Below are 26,782 nucleotides of genomic sequence, written 5' to 3' on the forward strand. Positions count from 1 at the left end.
AAAATGTCACATAATTTCTCACAATATAAATAGGTCAAATAAATATTTTTGTCCCGTGCGTAATTGTCAAGATCCGCATTTCGATTAAACTCGCCTTTCTTCTTCTGTACGAGTTGTTGGACGACTGCATTTTCATTTCATTTACTTATTTCCCTGTCCTAAGTCATGTTTATGGAGACACAGTTGAACATATTGTCATTTTACCCTCGGCATTTTCCCCTCACTTTGCTGAATATCTGTTGATTCATGTCATAAACACGAACATTAAAAATATGTGGTGTTTATTAAAAATACATGTTCATTCAAATCGGTTGTTGTTCATTGCAAAACAGTTAGGCTATTAATTTGGTGATTTATATACAGATATTGATCACAGACATGTGACCACTATGTGACCACAATCACTACGCACGGTGGCGTGAGGGACATTTGAAACAGCTGTATCAATCGTCCCTGCAGCGACTACTCACACTTCAACCTGTTTTGCCTCTAAACTTCAAAACTATGACATTGCATAGTTTAGGAACTGCTTATGTACGAATTCATCTGTTGTTAGGTCATATTATTATTGCATGAAACACACAATACAACTTTTGATCACAAATAAAACTACCGCACCTAACATTTTACTTTCCGTAGGCCTACAATAGTTTCTGTGATTTAGGCAGGGTATACAGTAGTTAGTTCTAGTTTAATAGCCTAGAGTTTAAGCTGTGGATTACTGCACAGATCACTGAGTCATCCGCCTGTCGTCCTCCGTTCTCACAGATGCCACCTGGTGGTTGTTTTGGCACATTGAGGCTTTTCATTAAAACCTCTTGTCTCGCCAAAGAAAAAAATGCCTGAGTCTTGTGCCATCTCGCGTGGACCACGCGTGAAGTCCGCAATTTTGAACCAGTAACATCTGTAGCCTACAGCAGTCTGAAAAGACAAACAGATAAACTCACACACTGTAGCTCAATCCGAAACTACTAGGCTACAACTGTTGCAGCTGAACACCAAGAACACCAACGTGCCAAGTGGGATACCTGATGTCATGTACATGGCCCCTCACCTTTGGGGTGCAGAAGACTGTCTTGTTCCACTAACTGAAGATCTGGCTGCATGTAAACACAGCTGCACATTTTTAAGTTCAGCTCCATGTGATGTGGATTTGTTTGATTTGTGCACCATAACAATGGAAGAATCAAGCTTGGAGTTCCCATCTACCATGTCCCAGGCAGTTGATTTATATATTCAGCTGAGGGACACAGTTCGTCCACAGTTATTTGAGCCAATTTGAGTGGACAAAAGCATACAAAACATGTACAGTACTTTAGTACATGGCATATTGTACATACCGTATTACTTTTCATATTTGTGCAATTATCTTAAGTCTCATTTTGATGGTTGTATCATCAATGCCCTTTATGTTTCCTGTGTGTCTGTTTTAATCACAGTGGAAGAGATTAAATCAATGCAATGTTTGATCAAGTATTGTGTCCTCCATAACAAATCACAACACATTAAGAAAGTGACATGTAATATAACTATATATGCAGCATATATGATGTATATATGCAGCATATATGTGCAAATATTCTGCATACAGGTTTCATGTATGTGCATCCTCATATAGTTTTTTAAAGATGTATAGAATGGAACAGAGAAGACATCAACATGTTGTAACAAACTTGAATGGTTTAATGATCTTTTTAAAACGTAATTTGTACGTAATAGCAGGATAAGAACAGCTTTCAAACTACTGGCTAGTTACAAAATAATTGTGGTAAACATCTTAGTTTTAACAACTTGTGTAAACAACTCAATACATTTTAAACACCTTGAGAACACCACTCAAGGATCACATTCTGGGGTTGCTATAAACAACTGTAATAATATAAATCAATCAATTTGATTATGCAGGATAAGAACAGCTGATAGTTACAATATAATTGTGGTAAACATCTTTAAAGTTTAACAACTTGTGTAAACAACTCAATACATTTTAAACCCCTTGAGAACACCACTCAAAGATCACATTCTGGGGTAAACAACTGTAATAATATAAATCAATCAATTTGATTATGCAGGATAAGAACAGTTGATAGTTACAATATAATTGTGGTAAACATCTTTAAAGTTTAACAACTTGTGTAAACAACTCAATACATTTTAAACCCCTTGAGAACACCACTCAAAGATCACATTCTGGGGTAAACAACTGTAATAATATGAATCAATCAATTTGATTATGCAGGACAAGAACAGCTGATAGTTACAAAATAAATCAGGTAAACATCTTTAAAGGTTCACATTCTGGGGTTGCTATTAAAGTGAAATTCCGGCGTAAGTGTAAACCATGGTCAAACACACCGTAACACCGAGTTAGACCCCCCCTCGAGAGATCAATTTGCCCGACCGCTACATTCACGAGATCCACCAACTTCAGCAAATACCGCAATATCGCCACACACGGCGCTCTCCGGATCCACTGTCTGACCGCAACCAAAACGCCACCATTTGCCCAAAATAATGCTCAGAACTGCACCAAATGTCATCAATAGTACACACAGGGTCCCAGCACGTAGTACGAGTTGTCAAACATCTGCTAGCTTTGCCTGTTTTCTTTAGCAAGGAGATGCAACTCAACTCACCTACTTCTCCTCCGGGAGCCGCTCGTTGGTGAGGAAGCCCTGACGAGTCGATCACCGAGTGCACCGGAGTTCCACAGCTCAATCAACAATTACCTCATGGAAATACAATCAGAGTTTTTTTTATTTTTATCTTGCATATCACTTTATAACTATTATTATCGAGTGCTGGCCACGATATAGGCGCAAATGAGCATTTTTAAGAGCTGCGGAACTCCGGTGCACTCGGTGATCGACTCGTCAGGGCTTCCTCACCAACGAGCGGCTCCCGGAGGAGAAGTAGGTGAGTTGAGTTGCATCTCCTTGCTAAAGAAAACAGGCAAAGCTAGCAGATGTTTGACAACTCGTACTACGTGCTGGGACCCTGTGTGTACTATTGATGACATTTGGTGCAGTTCTGAGCATTATTTTGGGCAAATGGTGGCGTTTTGGTTGCGGTCAGACAGTGGATCCGGAGAGCGCCGTGTGTGGCGATATTGCGGTATTTGCTGAAGTTGGTGGATCTCGTGAATGTAGCGGTCGGGCAAATTGATCTCTCGAGGGGGGGTCTAACTCGGTGTTACGGTGTGTTTGACCATGGTTTACACTTACGCCGGAATTTCACTTTAACAAGTGGAAATCAATCACCTACACCACATCCATTACCCACATTGAGCTTGTGAGAATGTTGTTAAATTCACTGCGAAAATCTGGATAGCTGTAGTAACCAATGGGCAGCTTCAGTACACATCCACATGTGTGGGACTGTGGTCTGCGGAGGAAATCTGTGGTTTCTATGAACTCAATTAATATGGCCTTATCCAAGACATCAGATCCTGTACAGAACCGCAGGAAAAGCTGAAGGTTCTTGCATTTCTCCAATGTACCTCTTCTGGTAACGAGAAACTGTTGATTGGGCTGCTGTCATCTCTTCTGGAAAGTTTAGAAGCGCCTTCACTGTTTTTGCAGTTGTTTTTTTTTGTGCAATGAAATGATGCAGTCCTTCTGGTGGCAGTAAACTAGCTACAGAAACCATAACAGGACGCCAGCACTTAATGACATACATTGGGGCCTGAACAATTACTTTGTGCCCTATTTGTGACAAAACAGGGAGCAGAGTGTCCTTGGTAGGGACTTGTTTACATTCATGTGCATCAAGTACATCCAGTAATTCATCTGTGTCCACAGAATTAAAGTCCTCCAAAGCCTTCTCAAGGATAGATCTTTCCTCATGTGATACGTACAGCAAAAGAGAATCCTTGAAACTACTGGTCGTCGAGCCACACAGCACCTCTTCCAGAAATGGTACTGCAAGTTTTACTGGGAAGTAACCAGCTTGTTTCCACCCCACTACAAACACTCTGGCTACAGCCTGCCATTCTTCCTGCTGAAAGTCATGCCTGATGAAGGGGACTTTCACTTCAACTCCCAGTGTGCAGCTATCATAGAAATCCATCCAAAATTCTGTCAGGCAGTCTCGCAAGACACCACTTCCTTCCGCCTGTTCAAGCTCTCCATTTGGTAAACGCATTTTGATGCAGACCTCAGATGCCATAATTTTGGGGTCCTTGAAGGCATTGATCATGTCAGTGAGACAGTGACCTCTTCTTACAATCAGTGTTACAGGAGAAGATTGTGATTCAGAAAGTTCTTGGGCTGAAACATCTGCCTCCCCTGCAAGCACCGGAGCAGACAGTGACTGATCCACTGTTTGAGAAGGTGCATCATCCTCCTTTTCTGGAATAGCTGTTTCAAGGTTTGGTTCATCTTCAGTTACATCCAGCTTGTGCTCACCTACAAAAATAACTGTATGAGAATCTTCACCTTCGCCCAGAGTTAACAGACCATCCCATGGTAATGTCTCATCCAATTCCAAACATCCACTCGTGGAAGCTCCATCATTAATAACATGGTGGTGTGTTGATTCTGAAGAGCTGTCCTCCACCAACAGATACTCAACAGCTTGATTCTGGTCAGTGAGATCTACTTCTGAGGGCTGACTTGTTGTGTGATCACCCTCCTCCACTCCTACTGGGGGCTGCTGTCCCGTTTTCATTTTGGTGCACAGATAAAGTCTTAGCATTTTCACCTTGCTTTCGTTATACAGCTCATCTACTGTATTAGACAAATTAATATGTATCTGTGAGCTCTCAATGTGAGTTGAATAGTTTGAAAGACTTTTGTTTTTTTTGGAACTGCCATTGGGGAAAAAAATATTTTCAGCCATAACTCTGATATCTGCCACTGTTTCATCTTTTTCAATAGAAAGATGCCTGGTTCCTCCACCATTTACAGACTTCACCTGTTTGTACCTTTCCTCGTCCTCATCAAAATCCATCCAACCAACCTCCAGTCGTCTCACTTTACGTTTGGCATTTGTATTTCCTGCCAACTTAGATGATCTCTTTTTTGGAGACATCCCCTCAGCTCCAGACAGTCTTTGTCGTAGCCTTGAAAGTATGGATTCTTTCCTGGATGGTGATTTTTGTGACAGTGCTGCTTGTCTGCAGAAGGCCACAGTGGCGACTCTGTCTCCAACTTTGGGGATGTACTTTGCCAGGTCACTGTCTGTCATTAATGGAATGACAGTTTCATCAATCTGGAAAAAATGAAAGATACTCCAATCAATAAATAAATGCATTAATACATCCACATGCATAATATAGAATGCTAATGGATATTTAAAGGAAATTAAGACCTATAAAGGGTGTAGGTATTCACATCGTTTGTTTTTCATTTGACGTACTTTCGATAACATTTACATATGATAATGATGCAGATATTTTTCCAATTAAAGATGACTGACAATTATTTTAAATTGCTGTGTAAACACACTTGACTTTTTAATGTATTTATAATGATGTATTTGAGTACATTAAAATATAATAGTCATAGTCAATAGTCATTAAATAGTCAATATTAATCTTATAAATAGAAATACACACACAGGAGAGAGAGAGAGAGAGAGAGAGCAGAGACAGCAGCTGGTGTGGCTTACATTTTCATCTTCAAGTTTTTTAATCACATCTTGCAATTTTCGCTCCTTCAAAAATTCTCCCAGTGGAGTATCCATAGTTGACCTGTAAAACACAGGAAAGTAAAATTACTAGTTTAATAGCCTTAAAAAGTAATAGATTTTCCAGATTCTCAATCTATGAATACTGTTGCTGCAAATACATTGTTGTAAATCACCACTCAACTCACTGCCTCTCATTTATTTCTAAAGAAGGCTGCATAATGTTGAGCTCTGAAAGTTTAAAGTTGATGCAGCAGATTTAACCCCACTGAAGAACAGCATCTGATACTGTCCATGAAATCACTTTAATCTTTGGTAAAATCAAAGTGAAATGATTTTATTATCAGTAGGCTATCTAGACTGATCAATTTTCTAATCAGTGTTCTATCCAGGACCAACCATAACAACATAACTGGAAACACAATAGTTTAAAGGAATTATATCACATCTCACTACAGAGACTGATTAATAATATAGTGAACTGTTTATCTGCTGTAATCCTACTGAAGGACACATTCCACTTTAAGTCAGAGCAACAGCCTGTGATACAAACTAGATTTTGATCACGGTAGGCTAAAGGTTCCCTTGGCAACGTGATACAGTGAGCGCTACTGTAAATAGACTGCAAAAAACGTCGTCGGTCGGTGCATCATTAAATATTATTGCAGCTCAATACTGAGCTCTATTTGAAAAGTGTCCTCCTGATGTGTGTGCAGGGCTGCAGCTCTGGCATGCGTTTACGACCACACATTGCACAACAGAACGCCGTGTAGTAAACGGTAGCCTAGTAGGCTATGTTTGGCTACAAAGTTTGTAAGTCGGGTGGTACGGCAGCTACCCGCTGTAATAAAGTATTAAACACAAGCCTAATTAGCCTAAATAACTATGGGGCATATCAAGAAGACAAGAACACAACGAGAAAAGACACTCACCTTTGGCATCACGACATCACGACACCTACAGTAGGCTTCTACTGGCGCTCGAGCTGTCCTGAGTCTGCTGTCCAGGAGTGCACGTTATACCTATTTCGTGGCCACAAATTAGAATTTCGTGGGAACGAAATACTAATTCGTTCCCACGAAATATTAATTCGTTCCCACGAATAAGGTATTTCGTGGGAACGAATTAATATTTCGTGGGAACGACTTAATATTTCGTGGCCACAAATTAGTATTTCGTGGGAACGAATTACTATTTCGTGGGAACGACTTGCTATTTCGTGGGAACGAATTATTATTTCGTGGGAACGACTTGCTATTTCGTGGGAACGACTTGCTATTTCGTGGCCACAAATTATAATTTTTTTATTCCATGATATATCTCGGGCTCCGTATGACTAAGCAAGACGGCCTTCAGGGATAATGACCAAGAAGAGTTATTGAATACATGTACTGTTTGCAACTTATTAAAGGAGTTACATGTAAAATTGTGGCCAAAACTGTTGCTGCAGTCAAATTCAAAATATTGCACTGTTGTTTACAGATTGTTTACAGATACAGTAGCTACAGTCTAGCCTCTGTCCTGCTCCAGCTTTGTGGCTATGGTACCCCAAGACTCACTCACACAGTCTCTACCGCACCGGAACCGCGATGATGTAGTAATATAACAAAATTCAACCGGAATAAGCTGTATACATGCACTGGGAAGACGGATTGTTGTGCAAAAAGCGAGGTATGTATCCGGGAGAAAATTAGCGACTCAAATCTGCATCCGTCCTCAAATTTTTCTCCGCTTTCAGCCGTCTCCATCTTTTTTTTCTTTTTTTCAAATACATCTCCTACAGATCCTGGTTTTGTTTCTGAGATGGCTAGTAAAGTTTTTTCGGTAACACTTTACTTGTATTCATAAGCTTGGTTGACACTGTTTAAATATATTAGAATTGAACTTACACACTCATTTACACAAACAATTCTCTCATCTCTATAACTATTTGTATATGTTTTTGTTTTTTATTCATCTAATATTCTGTGACATGTAAAATGCAAAAAAGAAAGAAAGAAAAAATCCTCAGTAGCTTTCTACCTGTCTTGTGGCACGACAAGGTAGCAGTCAGAGTCAGAGCCACCTGCTCCCAGCTTCAGAGCAGTGAATCATGCTTTAAGATAAATGAAGAAAAGGGGCATCATGAGTCATCCATCAGACGCAGGGCAGTGACTTTCTATTAGCTCTGTGTCTCTAGGCTGAACCTCTGACAATTAGCACTCTAACACCTCCTTAGATTCCCTCAAGAAAAACACATGAATCAGTGGTGAAATGGTTGAGGGAATTGTTTTTGATAACAATCAACCTCCATCCCACGGCAGCACCCTCTCTCATCTTTGTCATGTCATGTGGAAAAGGAGGATGTCTTTCAGTTCAAAGAGCATTCACATAAAAGAATGAACATTTGACATTTCCTGTAGTTTTGAGGACAGTAAGAGTCATCTAAGCTAATATAACCTTCTATCCCTGTTAGAGATGCACATGATTAACCGTTAACCGATAACAAGAACTTTGACCAATTAATACTGTCAGTTATTTTTTTATTTTTTTATTAGCTCCTTATGTCGTCAACTCATGGGGGCGTCTCAACATGTGCACATGCCATCAGTCATATTTAGCAGGAAAAAGTTACACTGGAGGACTGACAGTAGCTATGTGCCAGTTATGCAGCGCAGTCCCTGTGAAAAAAGAAAATACATCATCAATCGCCCTGCAAGCGTTTTAATCTTATCAGTTAAAGGATTATCCATTTTTATTTATATAGCACATTTAAAAACAAAACCAGGCTACAGAGGTAAAATAAATGAATAAAATCAACATTAATTGAAATATAGAAATATATAAACACACCAACTAAAAGCAGTATGCCAAAGTGTTTGTGTCTCAAACTGTGTTAAAAGCCAATCAATACATCTATTGATGTATCCAACATGACCATTCTTCGCTGATACACTGTAGATAGTCATCGTAGAATTCCTTAAGTAGTTGTGTCAGATCTCATGCAGAGCAGATGGCAAGGTCGCCAGTGGCCATGATGATGTCACCAATTCAATTAATCCCTGCATCTGTTTACTTCATTAGGGGTATTTGCTCCTCAGCTGGTTTGGCATTGACTGGTCAGCTGGAGGCTAAAGCCATGTCTCCTCCTGTCCTCTTGGATTGATAATTATAAGGCTTGATGACAGTGCCTGCTCTGACTGTCTGGAGTCAAAACCATTCGTTTGACTTTCCCTCTTTTTCCCTCTGGATCTGTATTCACCACTATTTACTACTTTCCACATCCTTTCATCTTCTCGTCCTTTCCTCTTTTGATTTTTTTTCTTAAGAGCTTTGTCTTTTATTTGATCTTTCCTGTGACATTTCAAGGAGGTAATCAGCGCTAAAAGGCTTTTCTAAGTATACCTCATCCAAAAGCATTTTCATACATGGGAAATGTCAAGACTCACTAGGTTATTATTATATTTTTTCTGAAGTAAGAGTTAAGATGAAGTTTGAGAAGAGGTTTGGATTGCATCTCATTTGTTGCTATTTTTGTGGAAGAATTGAAGTAACGCAGAAAGCTTGATCCCTAAGCTTCTTGATACAAATATGTGTTAAATAGGAGCGTTAATGATAAATGCATATTGAAAGGACAGAGGACTGTACAGGCCTCTGTTTCTCACACTGTGCCTCTGCTGACCCCCTCCCCCCCTCTGCCAGTTTGAATATTGTCATCGCCCCAAGCCCCTAAAATCCTTATTGAATTGTCTGCCATCTCATTTGTCTTCTATCTAATAATCCTGCCTCTTGCTGGGTTGGTGGCTTTGGGGCTGGAGCCCAATGATCTACCACATCTTTCCAAGGTAATCAGCATGGGCAGGAGTGACTTAGTGTGTGCTCATCTTTATTCCCTGGTTAAGATGCTTACAAAGATGATGAATACTAATGCGAGAGCAATAGTGGTTTAAGCAGCCTATTATCGGATCATAATTATATTGTGGTCATGGAAACCACCAAAAGGTTTAAGAGAGGTCTTAGAAGTCTATTTTGTAAACAGGTGATGTCGTTACTCAGGTTTGGTGATTGTAAGCTCCAGTAGTACCTTGTCTTGTCAGGAATGAACATCAAGTCAAGGTCCAGGATTTATATTTGCACAATAATGACTGCTTGGAATACTTTTCTGCATTTAATGAAGATGTTTTGCAATTCAAGGCTTTGAATAGAGGAACAATGACTATGTGTGAAATAATGGACCACCTTAGCCTGTGCTGCAGAAATGTACTATAATGGAACACAGAAAAAGTTCAGTGGCAGTCATTTTTAAGGGCTCTTTGAATAACTATTTATACCAGCACAGAGTGAGCTGGTACAGGATGAGTGCAAAAGTTCACTGAGTGGCAACATAAAGGGCAGGAGGAGCGAACGTAGGCGATAACATCTATACATAAGGTGCCGCATTGTAGAGGGAGACAGACTTTCACCTTCTTGTCGAGTTCTAAATTAAACTGTGAATCAGAGTGAGTCAGGGCAGCTCAGTTGAATGAATCAGGACCTGACTTTTTGAAAAGGGACAATCATTACCATCGGGCACCACTGGTTGTGACGGTGACACCATTGATACAGCCAGGTGCAGGATATACTGAAGGCTAGAGAGGGTAAACACATGTCAACAATTGTTTCATCGAGCAACTGCCTCCTAGTCCATGTTTGCATGGTCAGTTGGTTTGTGTCGTGCCCAACAAGAGAGAACCTGTACGAACCTGTCATTCCTGCAATTGCACCTTCATTTTACTGTAAAGTTAAAAGCTGATTTTTGAGTTCACTGCATCATACTGCACACAAATAAGACATACAGTTTTCTGAAATCCCGAATTGTACATAATACTCACAAAATCAAAATCAAATACAGCAGGTGTTGATTTATTAACTATATTGTTAATTCATGTTACCACTGCATATGTGGTACAAAGCTATTGTATGTACGCAGTCCTGCATTTTTTCCCTTTCCCGTCCTAATCACGTGATTAACTGCGTGATTAATCTCCCGTCCTCTTAGAATCCCACAAGAATCCTGTGACCCAAAGGATTCACAAAAAAAAATTGTCAGCCTTCATGACTGTTCTTATTCTAACATCCATACTCTTTCTTCCTTTGTTTCTTGTTCTCCAGGGTCACATTTTGCCACCTTCCCTTTCAGAGCAAATGGCTGTACGTGGGGACAGAGCGCGGAAACACGCACATCGTCAATATCGAGTCCTTCATTTTGTCTGGATATGTCATCATGTGGAACAAGGCCATAGAACTGTGAGTATCTAATGCTCCAAATACTGAAGATGACAGAAATGATAATAACAGTCATTGTGAGCACAGTGATGATTCCTAATGTAATGACAATGACAACGGTGGTGGGGAGGGTACTGGGTCAGGCGGCACATTGGTGATGAAATAATGAGGGCCAATTTACTAGGCCTGGTACACTCTTAATGCATTCTAAGTAAGTATGTAGGAAAAAAAAAAAAAGATTAGCTCAGTACCAGAAATAAGGTTTAATTGTGTTGGTAGTCCTGCAGTGAGTAGCCCTTCGAGTGCCATTTGTCATAATTTCCTGGTTCAAATCTCAGAAGTGGTTGAGTTTAATTACAGGCTCTTAAAGTTGGACAATAAGAGGCGTTAGTGCGGAGAGAAGTGAACACTGCATTGTTGTAGCTGTAGCTGTGGATGAATATGTGGAAGTTTGTTTTGCAATAATGGCTAAAATAACCTGATTCTCCACACATCACACTCATGCAGAAGATTAATATATCGTAGGCATTGTATTCAGAATTACTGGCTGTTGCTACTTCTCATTTATATTCATATGCTAATGTTCAGCCATGTTTAAGTTAATGGTGTTGGTACTTGCTAGACTGAAGAACATTATATAGCTGTTCTTACTGAATATATCCATCATTGATTTGTAATAAACATAAAATGCTTTTTTTTTTTTTAAATAAAACAAACAAGTTGAGAGTGAATCAACTTGGAGACTAAGGCTATATTAAAAAAATAACAACAACACACAACCTCACTGAATCAACTGCTTTCATCCTCCCATTATGGTCTTGTTCCCAGTTGGCAATAGGCATTCACAATGTTGTATAGCGGCTCTCATTTGGGCATAATACTACTTTCAATAGAAACCTTTAATAATTTGTTGACGTACACTTTTTTTCTTTGTTGCCAGTGTTGACTGTGTAGCTGCATTATGCTGCAGATTGACAGCAGCAAGTATACAAATGTGCAAAAGTGCTCGTTTGCATTGTACGCCGTGTTTTGTCTCTTGGTTTCACCCACCTACACACCATTCTTGTGGCAAATCCCCTGCTGCAGTGTCAGTCACAAGTCACTCTAATACCAAGCCATCTTGTTGCCTTATGACAGCCCAAACTATAGTGAGCAGTCATGACACTGATGTGTATGTGTGGGTGGACTGTCTGCCAGTCGTCACTAAACACTCCTTTATTTAATAATTTCTTGCTTTGGTTTATGTGTTATTAAATGCTTTGTTGTGTTTTTTTATTATGTTCTTGGGTTCCTCACATCCATCAGTCCCATTGACTCTTAAATGTGATATTTAACTCCTTGAGTGAATGTCTTAAAATTTGGGACAACGATGTATTTGGACTCAAGGATGAACAGATTCAGTTTTAATGGTTAAAGTTAAAAGTTCAAGGGCACACTGTGATCTCACAATACATGTTTTTGGCAATAATCTATATGTGAATTTGTACATTTTTAACATTAACAAATGGGTTATTGTAAGTAATCACCTCATGGTCATCATGTAATTGAAGCTTTTACATGGTATTCAGTAATTTCCCTAGTACTTGAGTACATTGACAGCGTTAATAAACATTAATACACCTACTTGGAACAGATGAGCAGTAGTTTCTGAGTTTTCTTGTAATCCTGTACAAATTCGATGGCATGATACAGTAATCATACGTACCAGTATGGATTTTCTTCTGGTCTATAAAGCAGCAGCTGACAAACCTACCAAACTGAGCAGGTGTCCCTGACCAATCAACTACTGGTATGGGGTTGTGTTTATAGTAAACATGCATCTGTACACAAATCATTGAACATGCAGAGCTACTAAATACTACAGAAAAAGATAGCAAAATAAAAATACCAAAGGTGCAAACAGCTGGGAGAGCACACAGCCATTTGAAAACTGGGTTTTTGTACACTCCACATTGTGCTCTGTTTGAGCCTAGATAATAATGTATAATGTAATCTCTGTTTTCTAACCGTCAGCACTCTCTACCTTTCTGAGGTGGAGTTCATGGGAAGTTGAACTAGAAGAAAGTGCATCCCCCAACACACAGAGCAGCTGGGGAGTTTGATAGTTTGGGTGGGGAGGTTTTCCACCACACATGAATAGGGATGAGGGGGGACTTTCTGTTTTTCCTGCGGTGGAACACTGAGCAGGGGAGGACTCATCTACACTTTCTACTGTGTTCAAACAGCAGAGTGTGAGTCATATTTGGTGTGTGTGTGTGTGTGTGTGTGTGTGTGTGTGTGTGTGTGTGTGTGTGTGTGTGTGTGTGTGTGTGTGTGTGTGTGTGTGTGTGTGTGTGTGTGTGTGTGTGTGTGTATCTGTGTCATCACAGTATTTGTTTGTGTGACAGACACTCACACATGCATTAATTTAATACAAACCAAAATAATCTGTTATAGCAACAATTCAACTGGGGCCACCGTTCCCAAACAGGAGGGCTGGGCTCTCATTGAAATTCAAATGCGTTTAGAACATGTGTAATGCACAATTTCATCTTCAGGAGATTCATTCCAAAATGAGATATAAAAATGAGATGCAGGGGGGAATGGGAAAACACAGCATCCCAGTGCACACTCTGCTGCAGTTCATAGATCCTTCCCATGAACAGAATTATGTTTACGCCTGGCATCATGTCTGCCGTAATCAACTTTGGCATGTTTGGCATTTCTGCTGTTTAGACTGTGAAATAAAGAACAAGCTTTGAGTAATCTTAAAATGCAAATACACTGCATAGAAATACATGACAACAGAAATAGATGGTAACCACAACCCCGTAATTAAATGCATGTGTGAAACCTAAGGGAAATGTAAAAAAAAAAAAAAAAAAAAAGGTTAGATATGAAAAACAACACAGAGATGGTGCAAGGCTGGTTGAACTTTTCAGTATTTAACTTGCATTATTTACCAACCTTTGGCATTTCCTTTCAAATCTATGTGGCAAGTTGGAAAAAAATCACCAGCTGTTACAAGGTTTACAGTCAGTAAGGGCACTGTCTCTGAGTTAAACATGCTTGTTTAAATTTTTCCTTGCTCCATCTCTTCAGAAACATTGTTTTATACTGTAAGACCAGTGCACAAATCCTCGAAATAAAGTGATTTAGTCTGGTAGAGGAGGGGATGAAATTCTTCCTTAGTAAATTACATATTCTGTTACAGATTAAAGGCTTAAAGAATGAAGTAGGGGAGCCACATTCTAAACTCTGTGGTTGTGTATTGTCGACTGTTGTGCTAAAGGAAAACATGAATTCTAAGTAGTCTTTGCAAAATGTAAAAATGACAGCTTACAATATGAAGATGCAAATACAGAGGAAGAAAAAAAAAGAATCTTTGTTTGGTAGCCTTTTTACTGTAGGTGAGTATAGTATGGGCCAAATTGACTTGTGGGGAAAAGACAATAAAGAGGTGCCACCTGTAGGACATTTGTTTAATCCTCAACAATAGTTGTTATGTTCTTTTTTATGTCCTTCATCCTTTGCTACTTCCTGCCATGCCTCCCTCCTATTTTATCTGTCCTGCTGATTATTTCCTCTCTCCTGTGATGGGTTACCTTGGCTCTCTTGGCTGTGCTGTATCTGAAGGTCTTGCTTTGTAATATCAGCAGCCTTGGTAGCCATGACTGACAGAAAAAAAAAAAACATGTTTTCCAGTTCCTCATAACTCAAACTATAAATTCATTCGGTTGGTCATACCTTTTATAACTTGACATTTCAACTCTTCCGTTCTCTGTTGTGTTGTTGTGCAGAGTACTATACACCTGTAGTCTACACCTGTTATTGCTGGACTCTATCCCAGCATTCACTGGGCCAAAGGCAGGAAAATTAGCCTGGTTTTCTAGATCCCCTGAGCCGCTACAGACATGATTGTTTGAGTGGGTTTTTGGCTTCATCTTTGAGATGATTTTAAAACATCATTGCTGAACAAGTGCAGAGACAGTAGTACTTTTGATGAAGCTTTTTAGGATGAGTAGGTTGCTCATCGGGTTGTAAAACAGTGTCATTACAGTATATCTTTAAAAAGGAACAGAATCATCCAATTAAGCTTGCTACCTTAAAACCTCATACTTCAATAGCTCCACCAGTTTCATTTCAGCTTGTTGTGTAGGTACTTTTCTGGTATACAACATCCCTGCTACAGCCTCTGTACACTTGGAGACTAATGACCACAGAGACAGTAATCAGATCAAACTAGATAATTTGTGCTCTAACTGCTTCCAATTTTCATGCAGTGTTTATTGGTTTTTTGTTAATCATCATTAATTCTTTGCAGCAGAATCAGTGATGTAAGACTTATGTTTATACAAATCTACATCCACCGCCTCGCAACTTTCCAGAACATATTGAGGTGAACATAAAATGAATAAAGTCAAGTAAATGTTTATTTCTATAGCAGCAAATCATAATATAAGTTATCTCTGGGTAATTGTCATAGAGCAGATCTAGACAGTACTCAATGTATTTGCAGGGATTCAACAGTTCCCACCATGAGCAAGCATTTGGCGACAGTAGCAAGGAAAAAAATCCTTTTAAGAGGCAGACATCTCAAGCAGAACCGGGTTCAGGGTGAGCGGCCATCTGCCTCAGCCAGTTGAACTGAGAGTGAGAGAGAGTGTCAAATATTTAAGAAGGCTTTATGAAGGGTCACAGTATTTACCTGAAGATGGTTTCAGCACAAATGTCTATGTGAGTCTAGTTATAATTTGGACTCAGATAAAAGCCACACCCCAACCTTGCTTAGCATGTGCATTGGTGTAATCAGGTGGTGAAGTTGCATTAAAAGGGTTTTAGGCCTTTTTTTCTAAATTATCAGTCATAATTTTCCCAGTCATATCCAGATTGTGCTGAAGAGTCAAGTAATTAAACAGTTGTCTAATGTTTAGAAAAAACAAATTTGAGGATTTTGTTAAGGCTGGAGTTGTCAGTATTGGGTAAGAGGAAGTTCAATATTAGGGAGGAGACACCTATTTTTAGGGAAACAACTATGATTCTGTTGTAGGAAACTGTTTGCTTTCTGGGACACTTTATTGCCGCCAGTGGTAGCAATGGTGATTAGTATAATGATTTACTAATTTAGGAAAGAGGGATGGGTGAGACGCTCTCAATATTATAAATCTGGCTAACATGCTGATGATTTGCACTCTGAGGATTTTCCGGGGCAGATTTAATGTCTGAACCTGTGAACTCCATAACTGCACTCCATATAACCCTGGCACTGGGCACTAAACCCCTTATGTCAAACTTGTTATTTATAGATAAAACATTATTGCTTCCTCCAGTAGCATGAAACCCATCTACTTTGGGTGCCCCCAAAAAGAATATCAGTTTGCTACAAAAACAAATCCCTCCTCACTACATTTATGAGCCAGCAATAGGTTCACAGGAGGAAACCTACCGTACATCTCATCATCACCTTGCATGAGTAAGGGACCAGAGACTGTTAATCGATGCAGACTCATCTTTCTGGCAGACTCAAACATCCTGGCCAGAGCAGATTTTGTGATCACTTACTGCCTCATCCGCATCATTGGTGCCAAGTGTCTCTCTCACTGGAGTTAGTGGTGGAGTGTGCCTGTTTCTCCCAGCGTAATTCCAGCACCCTGAGATTAGTCTGTATGGCTGAGGCTCTGGAGGTAGGTATATAACACTGTCTGGTGATGATAACCCAAGGTGATGGAGACCCCTATAACTAGTGTGATTTGTCCAACCATGTGAGCTGAGGTGGAGGAAACATCCAATCCGTCTGCAAATAATTTTCTCTTTTGTAAAGGACTCCCATTTATTCGTTTGTGTTGTTTTAAATGACTTGGCCTTGTTTCCTGAAAGGCAAACTTTCACTTTTACCAACTTTCACTTTGAGACTTTGTTTAGCTGGAGAAAACGACCTTCCACAACAATAGCGAGCCTTCGCCCTCTGTTACAGCCCACTGAATCAATATTCAATAACTGTTGTGAACATTTTCTATCCAACGACTTCATAACTTGTTTTACTAATAAACTCAAAAAGAACTTACTGTAGTGTCATCCATGGCACACTGTGTGTTAGTGTGTGTGTGGGTTTTTTGATGTGCAACAACAGCTCTTGGGTCAAAAGTGCATATGCATGTTACATCATAAAGTGTGCATCAGCTTAGTGTATTATTTGTTCTGGATGGCTGGTGTGGCAAGATTTGCTTTTGGCATTCACCCATTGTGGCACTTCAGCAAATGGACAGGTGTGTTGCTGATGTTTTGTTGCTTCCTGCTTTCCGTGGTCTCATGTTCTTTATCACCTTCCGGCAGCAGGCAGAACTAACTGTGCCCTTCTGAACGCGTCAGTCACACTTTACCTCAGTGTCCCAGAGCCGCTCACATTTCAGCCATGATGCTTTTTCTGCTGCAAGTTTTGGTTGGGAAAAGATTTGATTATATAAACCATGACGTCCCTTCCTTTTTGCTTTTTGTCTAATTTATCATGATCCCAACACTGGCAGATAATGGGCCTCTCTTAAGTTCAGCAATGCAAAATGTTTCTTTGCTGAGTCATATTTGTAGGTAAATCAAGCTGTGTGCTATAATTTCCTAATATCCATTTTTGAATAAAAAAAAAAGAAGAAATACAGGTTATGCAGGCCCAGAATGTTATATAATACATCATTGGTCTTTATTTATGCATGAATACTGTATGAAGCATGTTTTAAAAACCATAAATCACAATGTTGAATAATATGATACATGTTTTGTTGGTTTGTTTAGTTTTTGCCTAGATTTTCTAGTATTGTAGTATGTAGTGAGGTGACGTGTGCCTTAAAACTGCCTCCTGCCACTCAATACTGTTACTTAGTAACGAGTGGAAGTCTTTGACTGCGACATGATGGTGATATTTAAGTCTAACAGTAAGAGTTATGATTGACTTTCAAGTGCAGTAGAGCTCTTCATGCAATTCCTAATGATCTCTGTGTTACCTTATTTTTTTAATGTGCCATGTCTTCTTTGACTGAATAATGAACTCCCAACCTGTGAGAGTCTGTACTCTGGAAGATGAATTCATGAGCAGTATTTTTTTTTTCTTTTTAGTGTAACAGCATATTGAATTAATGCAGTAGGTGTTATGTTGTGAGGAGTTACATCATAACACACACAGCACTTCACAAGCTAATCAATATTCCCCTCTATCTATAGATGTCATGACACTTAGCTTCATGTTAGTCTACAGCATGTTTTTGTGTTTTTGTACAGGTAGAGTAACTATAGTAAAATAACTGATTACTTATTGTTTACATGTCCTCTTTAAACAAGATGTAAGAGTCTTCTTCACTTCCCTTTTATCTTTCCCTCTCATCACAGAGCAACTAAAACTCATCCAGGACCTGTGGTTCATTTGAGCGATAGCCCAAAGGATGAAGGGAAGGTGAGTAGGCAGATAATAGACACAGCAGCACACTTCCTGTTCTAACGTTACCACAATCTACAACATTACAGGCCGTCTCCTTTCTCCCACTTTTTTGCCTTTGTTAAATCTTGCCTTTAATTAAATTTCTGCCCTTTTTCTTCACTTACACATCCGTCCTCCCTCTTCTTTTCTCTGTATTTCCATGCTTTATTCGCGCCTCTTTTCTGTCTCTCTAACTTGCATTCATTTTTTTTCCTAATTGCTTCACCTCTCACTCTCTCAGCTTTTCTTTCTGGCTCACTGAAGTAAAACCATTCTCTGAAAAGTGACCCTCCCATTGATGCTCTCATGTTCTTTTCCCCTGACCCTTGGGTTTTCACATATACACAGAAGAAAGGAGGTGAGAGGCACCTGTAGGTAATATCCCTTGAGGACCATGGAGTTTTTCAGGGTCATGCTACAGTCAAATTGGTAGGGAAAGTGACAGGAGGAGGTTGCTGTAAAAGAGAGGTCATTGAGGAACACATTGATTTTCCCGATGGATTTCACTGCCACTAGGTCAAAACAGTCTTGACAACCTGTGAAGACAAAAATGAGACACATGATTTTAGCTGCTGCCTCACACTGCAGTCACACACTAGGCAGTTCTGTATGTAGTATGAAAAATAATAATAATGGGAGGTATTATTGTTACTAACCTAAAAGACTGAGGATAGCTCCCACATGTGTTTTTTTCTTTAGTGGTGGTAAATGAATACAGTCTACGGTACAAGATCCCTAATTAGGACTATGAAAGTAAATCTGACATTAATACTTGGAAAATTAATTTTAATCATTTATGCTCCACAAGAAACAAAACACAAGTAACAATAAGCTCTGTTGGGAATAATGGAGGCAATTTTCCTTATCTAAGCCTTACTAGACATAATCCAAAACAGGTCTGACTGTGTAGGAGACTATAAAATGAAATGTAAGGTTGAGCCATGGTGTATAAAAAAGTGTTTTTCTTAGACATAGTTACACATCACTGCTCACACAGACTAAGAATCCATCAGCGCTGATGTCCTTTTACTCTACAGCAGAATTTATAGCAGCATTATAGCAGAAAAATAAAAAACTGATACAGATGAATGGTTTCCTGGGACAGACTGTGCAGACTCCCTGGCTTGTTATGAACAACATTTGATGTATATGAGATTTCCTTTATTTAAAATATTGTTGCACCATCTCAGCTGGATATGTTAGGGCTTAATTGTATAAATCACTTGCAAATCAGACCTGTGTTTTGATGATTCCTTTGAGTTTCTTGCATCTAAAAATAGATGAACAGACAGCTACAGTGGGGTTAATTTGTTTGTAAGTCAATCTGCAATGCTTCTGCAAAACATTTCAAATAATAAATGCTAAGCAAAAATGCAAAGCATAGTTTAAGCTTCTCAGATGTATTATAGTGCATCATACACCTGAGTGAATGAAATATTTCCAGCTGTTGGACTTGACAGGACAAAAAGTGCATCACAACTAATGACCTTTGTAACGGATACTTTTCAGTTTGGTTGATCAATAATTCAATTGGTAGATTTATTGTTAGTGATAATAATTGTTAGATGCAGCTTTAACAGACTTTTGCAAACCAGGCATAGCAGGAACAGACAATTCTGTATATGATACCATTATTAGTGGCTCCTGTACATTTAAGTGCCCTACTCTTGTGAGTGAGTCAGCCTTCATAATATCAGTACTTTGGAAATGGCTCAACATTTTATTATTAATATCAATGATGTTAATGCTTGTGATATTTCTATGTGGGAAAATAATTCTACTACTGCTGTCAGCCACTTTTTATTCAAAAGCACTTTATCTGTGTGCTCTAATGTGTAGAGTTTACACAGCACAGTGTGTTGTTCCTAATACATGTTCTACGGTATATCTTTGTGCATCTGTTTACTTACATTTGTGACTATCGGGGTTACTGATGCAGAGCTTGGGCTGGCAGAGCAGCAGGTTTTCCTTTTCACATCACCTGCCTTCAACTTTTCATCTGAGGTTTTAAGACACCGTCTTTCCTCTCAGCAGGAAAGCTGTCTCCTCCACTCTGCCTTGCAGCCTGTGCTCCTCCATCATCACATATCATTCTTGATCTCCCTCCTCTGATCTGTGATCAGATTGTTTCACTTTTACTCTTATCTTGTGCGTGTGTGTGCCTGTGTGAGGTAGATTTTTGTTGTTTTGTGAGTGGATGCCGGAGCTTTGTGCCTGTATTCATCCAGTATGTATGTCACTAAAATGGGTGAGAAGGCATGTGCATAGAATTGTTTGTATGTGTATTAGACCTGTGCACTTACAAATCAATGAACCGGATCAAATTTTGTATATGTCTGTATAGTGAAGCATATGGCTCAATTATACTCATAAGACGTCATGTTGAATTAGCAGTGAGACTCAGAAGGGGGCAGCTGAGAAACTGTCATCACAAACAACTCTGAATATGATCACTATAACGGTTGAGGAGAGCATGTTGGAAAAGTATTTTGGTGAGCCCACAGGCGGTAGAACGGATTTTCTACATCACAGCAAAGACATGAAAGACATGAAACACAATGCTGCTGATGCATGGTCTGCTCTTATATCTTTAATCACTTCTTTATTTACCATTCTTTGTCATTCACCTCTGCAGCTGCTTGTAGGGTTTGAGAGTGGGACGATCGTACAGTGGGACCTCCGGGCCAAGAAGGCAGACTTCAGAATCTACTATGATGAGGTGAGCTTCTCCGTGCAACCCAACAGCTTAATTGAAGGCATTGTCAGGTAAAACTATTTTGTTTCATAGTACCAGCCCCTGTACAGTATTTGGATTTATGTTATACTGACAGGAAATTGAACACTCAAATGCTTTCAGTCTTACTTGGCTTATAATATAAACAAATTTTCACTTTTTCCCACTGCTCTCTGTTGGGATGCCTTTTCATAGCAGCAGGAAAGAGAATTTACAGCATGGGGCATAATTTGGTGGGGAGCAGGAAATTGCAACAAAAATGAAATATGTTCACACAGAGGGTGGTGCATGATTGATGCAATGCAAAATTTACAAACCTCGAATGACACCGAACCCTGCGAGGCAGCTGGAGAAGAATCCATCCTGCCAGCCGCACCAACCATAATGATCTGACCAATCAGCATCCTGTGAGAGAGGAACTGTGGGAGCTGTGCAGCTGTGCAGCTGTGGGTGGATATTAGGTGTGACAGCAGCATTCATTGTTGTTGTTCGTCGACAATGGCAGCTTCTTAATGGGTTAGCACAGTGCTGATAACAGTGATATCAGAACTGTGAGTGGAAAAGAGAAAAATGGAGATGATGAAGAATGTGACTGGATGAAGTTAGCCTATGATAGACAATGACAGACGGATGGTTCATCCAATCATCTGCCAAGTGCTTTTTTAAAGTATTTGCCTTCTTCCAAACAGTTTCCAGCTTAGTCTTCCCAGATGGTTCTGTGTAACACGCCATCTGGTGCATCAGGTTACATGACACCAAACTGCTGTGGAAATATGTAAACAGTTGTTTCCATGTTGTCATTTCTAAGACAGTTTGACAGTGAGATTTTTCTTGAAACTTTCTCTTACAAAGTAACTTTGAAGCTTGGGTGTCTAAAGGAATACTAAACACTTCTTAAAAAAATGTTACACAATCACTGCATTCCGCCAGCAAAGGTTTTTACTTAATGCTTTTTTTACAAAAATGAAAAATGTCAGTCACCTGTGGAACAGACAATCCTGTAAAATCACCATCGCCACAAACAAATTCATTGGATCGTGACGTGTATCAAACTATCACCTGCCCCTCCCCCCTCTGCGCATACGCCTCTTAGTGCTCAGAGGCTTCAACGATTTATGATACAGTACGCAAAAGACGATGCTAGAGCTTATGCTAGCTTGCTAAATTCAACAAGACAGTTGCAGCAACTTTATGGCAGAAAAGAACAAGCATTGCGCGTTCCTGTGCTCTGCAGGTGTGGCTTCGGAGAGAAGTCTGAAGAAAGGGGCTTGGACTTTTCAACAGTGTATTTTCTATGTAGCCTGCTCAAACCGTTTTTCCAGAATCTCCCACTCTACCTTTAACACGACCAAAACTACATATGTCTTTTATATCCATAGGTACTAACAGTAAAAATCTGATTAAAACACTAAATCAAATGCTTTGTGGCTAAACTGCATATTTGTGACGTTGACATACTCAGTCAGTCACACAGATCTGTGTTTAAAAGGCTGGCCCTGCTCCTGTGGTCCATCTTACATAAATACAATATGTGGCCTTGAGAATATCCATTTGATCTTTTCATCTTCCTCCCATCACTTAGACTAACCTTTTTGTCTGCCAATACTTTGAACTGAAACAAAGAAGTAGGACAATTTTCAGCTTTCATCAGCATCAAGGTTTTTATTTTCAACAAGGCAGCTTTATCATCAGGTGCTATATTTCACAGTTTTAACTTTAGTTTAAGTTTTTTTTGCCTGCATCCAATTACTTCTGTTGACTGGGCACAGTAGGTGGAAAACCCTGTGCACGCTCATACAGTACCAACCCAGGCTGCCTCTGACAGCTCGCACCGAACTATCAGCTGAATGGTGAAGACTATAGTGTCTGTTCCCATTTAGCAGTGGTAAAGCATAAGATAAGAGGGTATCCTTTGTGTCAAATATGTTTGATTTGATCTGACAGTCTGTAGTATATACTATTTCAGTCTTTATCAGTTACCAAAATTAATGGTGGGATGATGCTCACCCAATAGATGGTAATGCTGTTCCCAGTATCAGGTATAGAACTGATCTTATCTAGAGTGCAAATGTCTTTAACAGCTTCAGACTGGATTTACCATGTACAGTACTCTATGTCCATTACATGCACACACATACACCAACAATCTAAAACACACACACACACACACACACACACACACACACACACACACACACACACACACACACACACACACACACACACACACACACACACACACACACACACACTCAGTCTTATTTAATTTGCTTTTTTAACCTCTATGGCTTCAAACCCAGTTTGGTCCTTGGACACTTTCACCTTGTACTGTAGCTCTGATCCTCGATATCCGATATCTCTCATCTCCTGTCCCATCTCCCTTGATGACTCACCTCCTGCTCACAGTCATTAAAGTGGCCTCATGTGCATCACCTCCAGCATCTCTGTCTCACACCTCCTCAGCTGATTACAAAAGACACACCACCACTTACATGTCTCAAAGAGGACAGATGTACTGGATTGCAGCTACTCTCACTGCTACACACTTTGCTCTTATCATTAAATCATTAAATCATTATGATCTTTACATTATGATCTTTCACTGCCATGGGATTTGTCTTTGCATCTGTTATGTTAAACATCTTTTATATTCTCCAAAAGCACTGCACACACCTAGTATGTGAAGGAAACCAATTGTAAGTAGACATTGTCGTACCTTAGTTATGGAAGCTTCAAGCAGACTCTGACCTTTTTTAACCTATGTGAATGTTCCATGTACTTTAATTAACCCAAATAATAGTCCCATTTGAACAAGATGAATTATTACTCTACTCAGCTAATTAGAACAAATCTCCAATGGAAATTCCTGCTGGCCTTTAACCTTATGAATGTGTGAGACATATGAAAAGTATCCTGCTTTCTTAAGAAAACGAGACCTAGGCTGCATCCTACAGTAATAGTCAAATGCTGCAAGCTGGCTCAGATTGAATGTGCAAATGAGGAAAGACTGATCCAGACGATATGTAAGGCCATATCTCAAAAGAAATATCTTTCAAATGTCTTTTGACATTAAATTGCAGATCACAAATTGCTAAGGTATGAGGTATGTGAAAGGGCAGGGATTACAAAGAATAAAAATAAAAGTTTATACATTTTCACATTTTTTAATGAAATGGAAGAGAAAAGTAAAATGTTTCAATATTATGAGCTGGGTGAGGTATATTTAAAGTATTCTTGGTTGACTGGGCTCATTATGCACAGCCGCAGCCATAGTCCAGTACAAACAGAGGCCATGCATTGACATTGCATTGTTGGAACTTAATTTCCAAATGCCAATATTTGACAGTAAAGTGTGCAGTTTTGACAGTGGTGTGTTTTGGTTTGAAAAAGCATTGAAGCAACACTGATATGAATATGTGGATCATGAAGTGGGCATGGTTTGGGTAAGTGGACACCATGCCGTTTGACAGATCAAAGTGGGTAGATTGAGGGCTTGAAAGACGCCATCATAATGCAGTGAAGACAAAGCAGCTAGAAGGAGGTGGACTTGTTCTCTCGGCTTTCATGACTGCTTTGTCATTTGTTGTTTCAGTTTGAACATGACACCTCTTCACTTGAACGACTGAGGTATCTCAGCTTGCACATCACTCAGCAGTGCAGCAGAGAAAGCTATAAAGTTGTCATAAAGATATGAATTAACTCATTGAGTGCCGCGCTCCTTTCCAAAGTTTTAGTCAAGTGTACCGGCAAATTAGACCATATTTGACTTTTTATTTTAGAGCCATAGTGTATTCTATATTATTGCCACCAACACATACTGTGGCTCATTTGAAAGGTTTAACTTTATCCTTCAAATGGCCACAAACCGTTTGTTTCTACGTGCCTCCGTTCCTGAGAAAAGTCAAGCTAAACATGGCTGGGTTTCACCAAAATCCCTCCTTTTTTTCTAGAAAAGGAGATAGAGCGTCTTTTATGAAAGGTGCGCTGTTTGTGCCTGTCGCTCTTCTCACACTCGCATTTCTGGATCAAAGGGCTCGTATAAGATAAATATACACAACAATTGTTGTTCTATTCACAAAACCACCATCGGGGGCGGGGGGGGCGCCACTAAACAGCAATAACACAGACGCACCGTGCCGTGTCACAGCCTCTCGCCGCGGAACGTGAGGCTCTGTCGGCCACAGCGGCTCGCGAACACCGGTCCCGCCGGTGGTCGTGGTCCTTCTGTGGTACGGGTCGGTGGTGCCGGTCTGCTTTGACCCAGAGACCATCAGATTTTACCGCGGGAGGACTTTGGGGAGGACACGGTGTTGCTCCAGATGAAGACCGGGCGGGACAGTGGGCTGAGAGCTTCCTGGTTCAGCTCCCAGCTGCTGCAGCCTCGCGGGTGAGAGCAGAGCAGCTGCGGCGCAGCTGCGCTGCATCTGCATGCAGAACTCCGTTTGCAGAAGCTGAGTTATGATAAAAACTTCCAGATCATGAGCTGTCATGTGACTTTGATCGTCATCTATTTCAGTTCTCCTCGTCGTAGAGTCCCCAAATTTACATATAATGTGTATTAAAGTGTCTATTTTCATAATTTAAAAAAAAAGCAAAAAACGAAAAATTTCGTTTTTGGCACTCAACGCATGGGAACGAAAAACGAGAAATTACGTGGTTGGCACTCAATGAGTTAACATTCCCATCCAAGGCTCAGAGATACACTGTCATTTTTTGCTACTGTACATGTAGTGAAAACGTGATTGTGGTCCAAAGCTGTGAGATGAACAGCAGCTTTTGTAGCACAGGTGTGCATCACAATCCTGTCAATTGTGTCTTGTATTTGGATGGAAGCATCAATTACAAACATCCTTATCTTGCCTTTTTCTTTTAATAGAATTGAACATTGAAAACTAATCTGAAAAATGTTGATGTTTCTTATATATCATCTTCCTTTCTATCTCTGGTACAGGCCATCCACTCAGTTAGCTGGCATCATGAAGGGAAGCAGTTCATGTGCAGTCACTCAGACGGCAGCCTGACGCTGTGGAACCTCAGGAACACCACAAAGCCATTCCAGGTCACCTTCCCTCATGGTAAGACGCACACTCACAGATTACTGTTTTGTTTTACTAAACAATATTAAGTTTTGATATTCCCAAACTGGGAAAACTGGGTCCTTGAGTTGTTACCTAATACAGACAGAAATGGAACACACTGCAAAATGAGGATAAACCTTTAATTTGATGGATTTGCTGTAGAATTAATTTATAGTTTACAGCTTATCTATGGGGTGAGTTTCAAACAGTTATAAAACGTGGCCATTAAATAACAGTATTTATTTTGTTTTAGTCGTGGTTGTATAATGTGGTGTTCATGTTTACGGTAGGCTATATAAATGAAAACATAACGTGGCAAAGAGAGTATTACAGTGCAATATTATATATTAATATCAGTTTAGACATAAAACAAGACTGTTGATATACCCATAAATGCTATGTATAACAAAAAATGGTTCACCTCTATGAGTTGACCAATTAGAACAGTAATAGAATGGTGTTTGTCCCTTTGCAGTGCAATATACAGTACATACATCTTGTCAAATTTCTGCAGCAACTTTTGTAATGAAGGGCTTGTTACCCTGTGCAGCTGGATGTGTAGAGAATGAACTCTGTGTTATACAAGCCAAGCTCACTGTCAGATATCAGCACATTTAGAAATGGCAGACATTGTAATATGATGAATGTTGTTAC

General features: G+C 39.7%; 2 protein-coding genes across 17 annotated transcripts in view; one reads left to right on the forward strand and one right to left on the reverse strand.

Moving 5' to 3' along the window:
* The window catches only part of stxbp5l (syntaxin binding protein 5L), a 202,777-nt gene that overhangs the window by 108,833 nt on the left and 67,162 nt on the right, over window positions 1-26,782 (forward strand). For all 16 annotated transcript variants that reach the window (XM_085765857.1, XM_085765841.1, XM_085765854.1 and 13 more), the window contains exons 5-8: window positions 10,759-10,893; window positions 18,229-18,292; window positions 20,952-21,035; window positions 26,002-26,125. In XM_085765857.1, the coding sequence (XP_085621983.1) occupies window positions 10,759-10,893; window positions 18,229-18,292; window positions 20,952-21,035; window positions 26,002-26,125 (407 nt within the window). The remainder of the gene's footprint in view (window positions 1-10,758; window positions 10,894-18,228; window positions 18,293-20,951; window positions 21,036-26,001; window positions 26,126-26,782) is intronic.
* Window positions 3,442-6,591, reverse strand: LOC146964768 (uncharacterized). The gene is made up of 3 exons (XM_085766208.1): window positions 6,561-6,591; window positions 5,611-5,692; window positions 3,442-5,211 (listed from the first exon to the last, which is right to left on the reverse strand). Exons 2-3 carry the CDS (start codon window positions 5,683-5,685, stop codon window positions 3,442-3,444), a joined length of 1,845 nt encoding a protein of 614 aa, XP_085622334.1. The 5' UTR covers window positions 5,686-5,692; window positions 6,561-6,591.

The sequence above is a fragment of the Trachurus japonicus genome, chromosome 21, assembly GCF_045865225.1.
Source record: "Trachurus japonicus isolate A0001 chromosome 21, Traja_1.0".
Classification (NCBI taxonomy): Eukaryota; Metazoa; Chordata; class Actinopteri; order Carangiformes; family Carangidae; genus Trachurus; species Trachurus japonicus.

Excerpts from the sequence above, each read along its gene's own strand:
- LOC146964768 (XM_085766208.1), bottom strand. The coding sequence starts at position 5,685 with ATGGATACTCCACTGGGAGAATTTTTGAAGGAGCGAAAATTGCAAGAT. Across the intron at positions 5,212-5,610 it reads AAAAACTTGAAGATGAAAAT|ATTGATGAAACTGTCATTCC; the intron begins GTAAGCCACACC and ends CATTTTTTCCAG.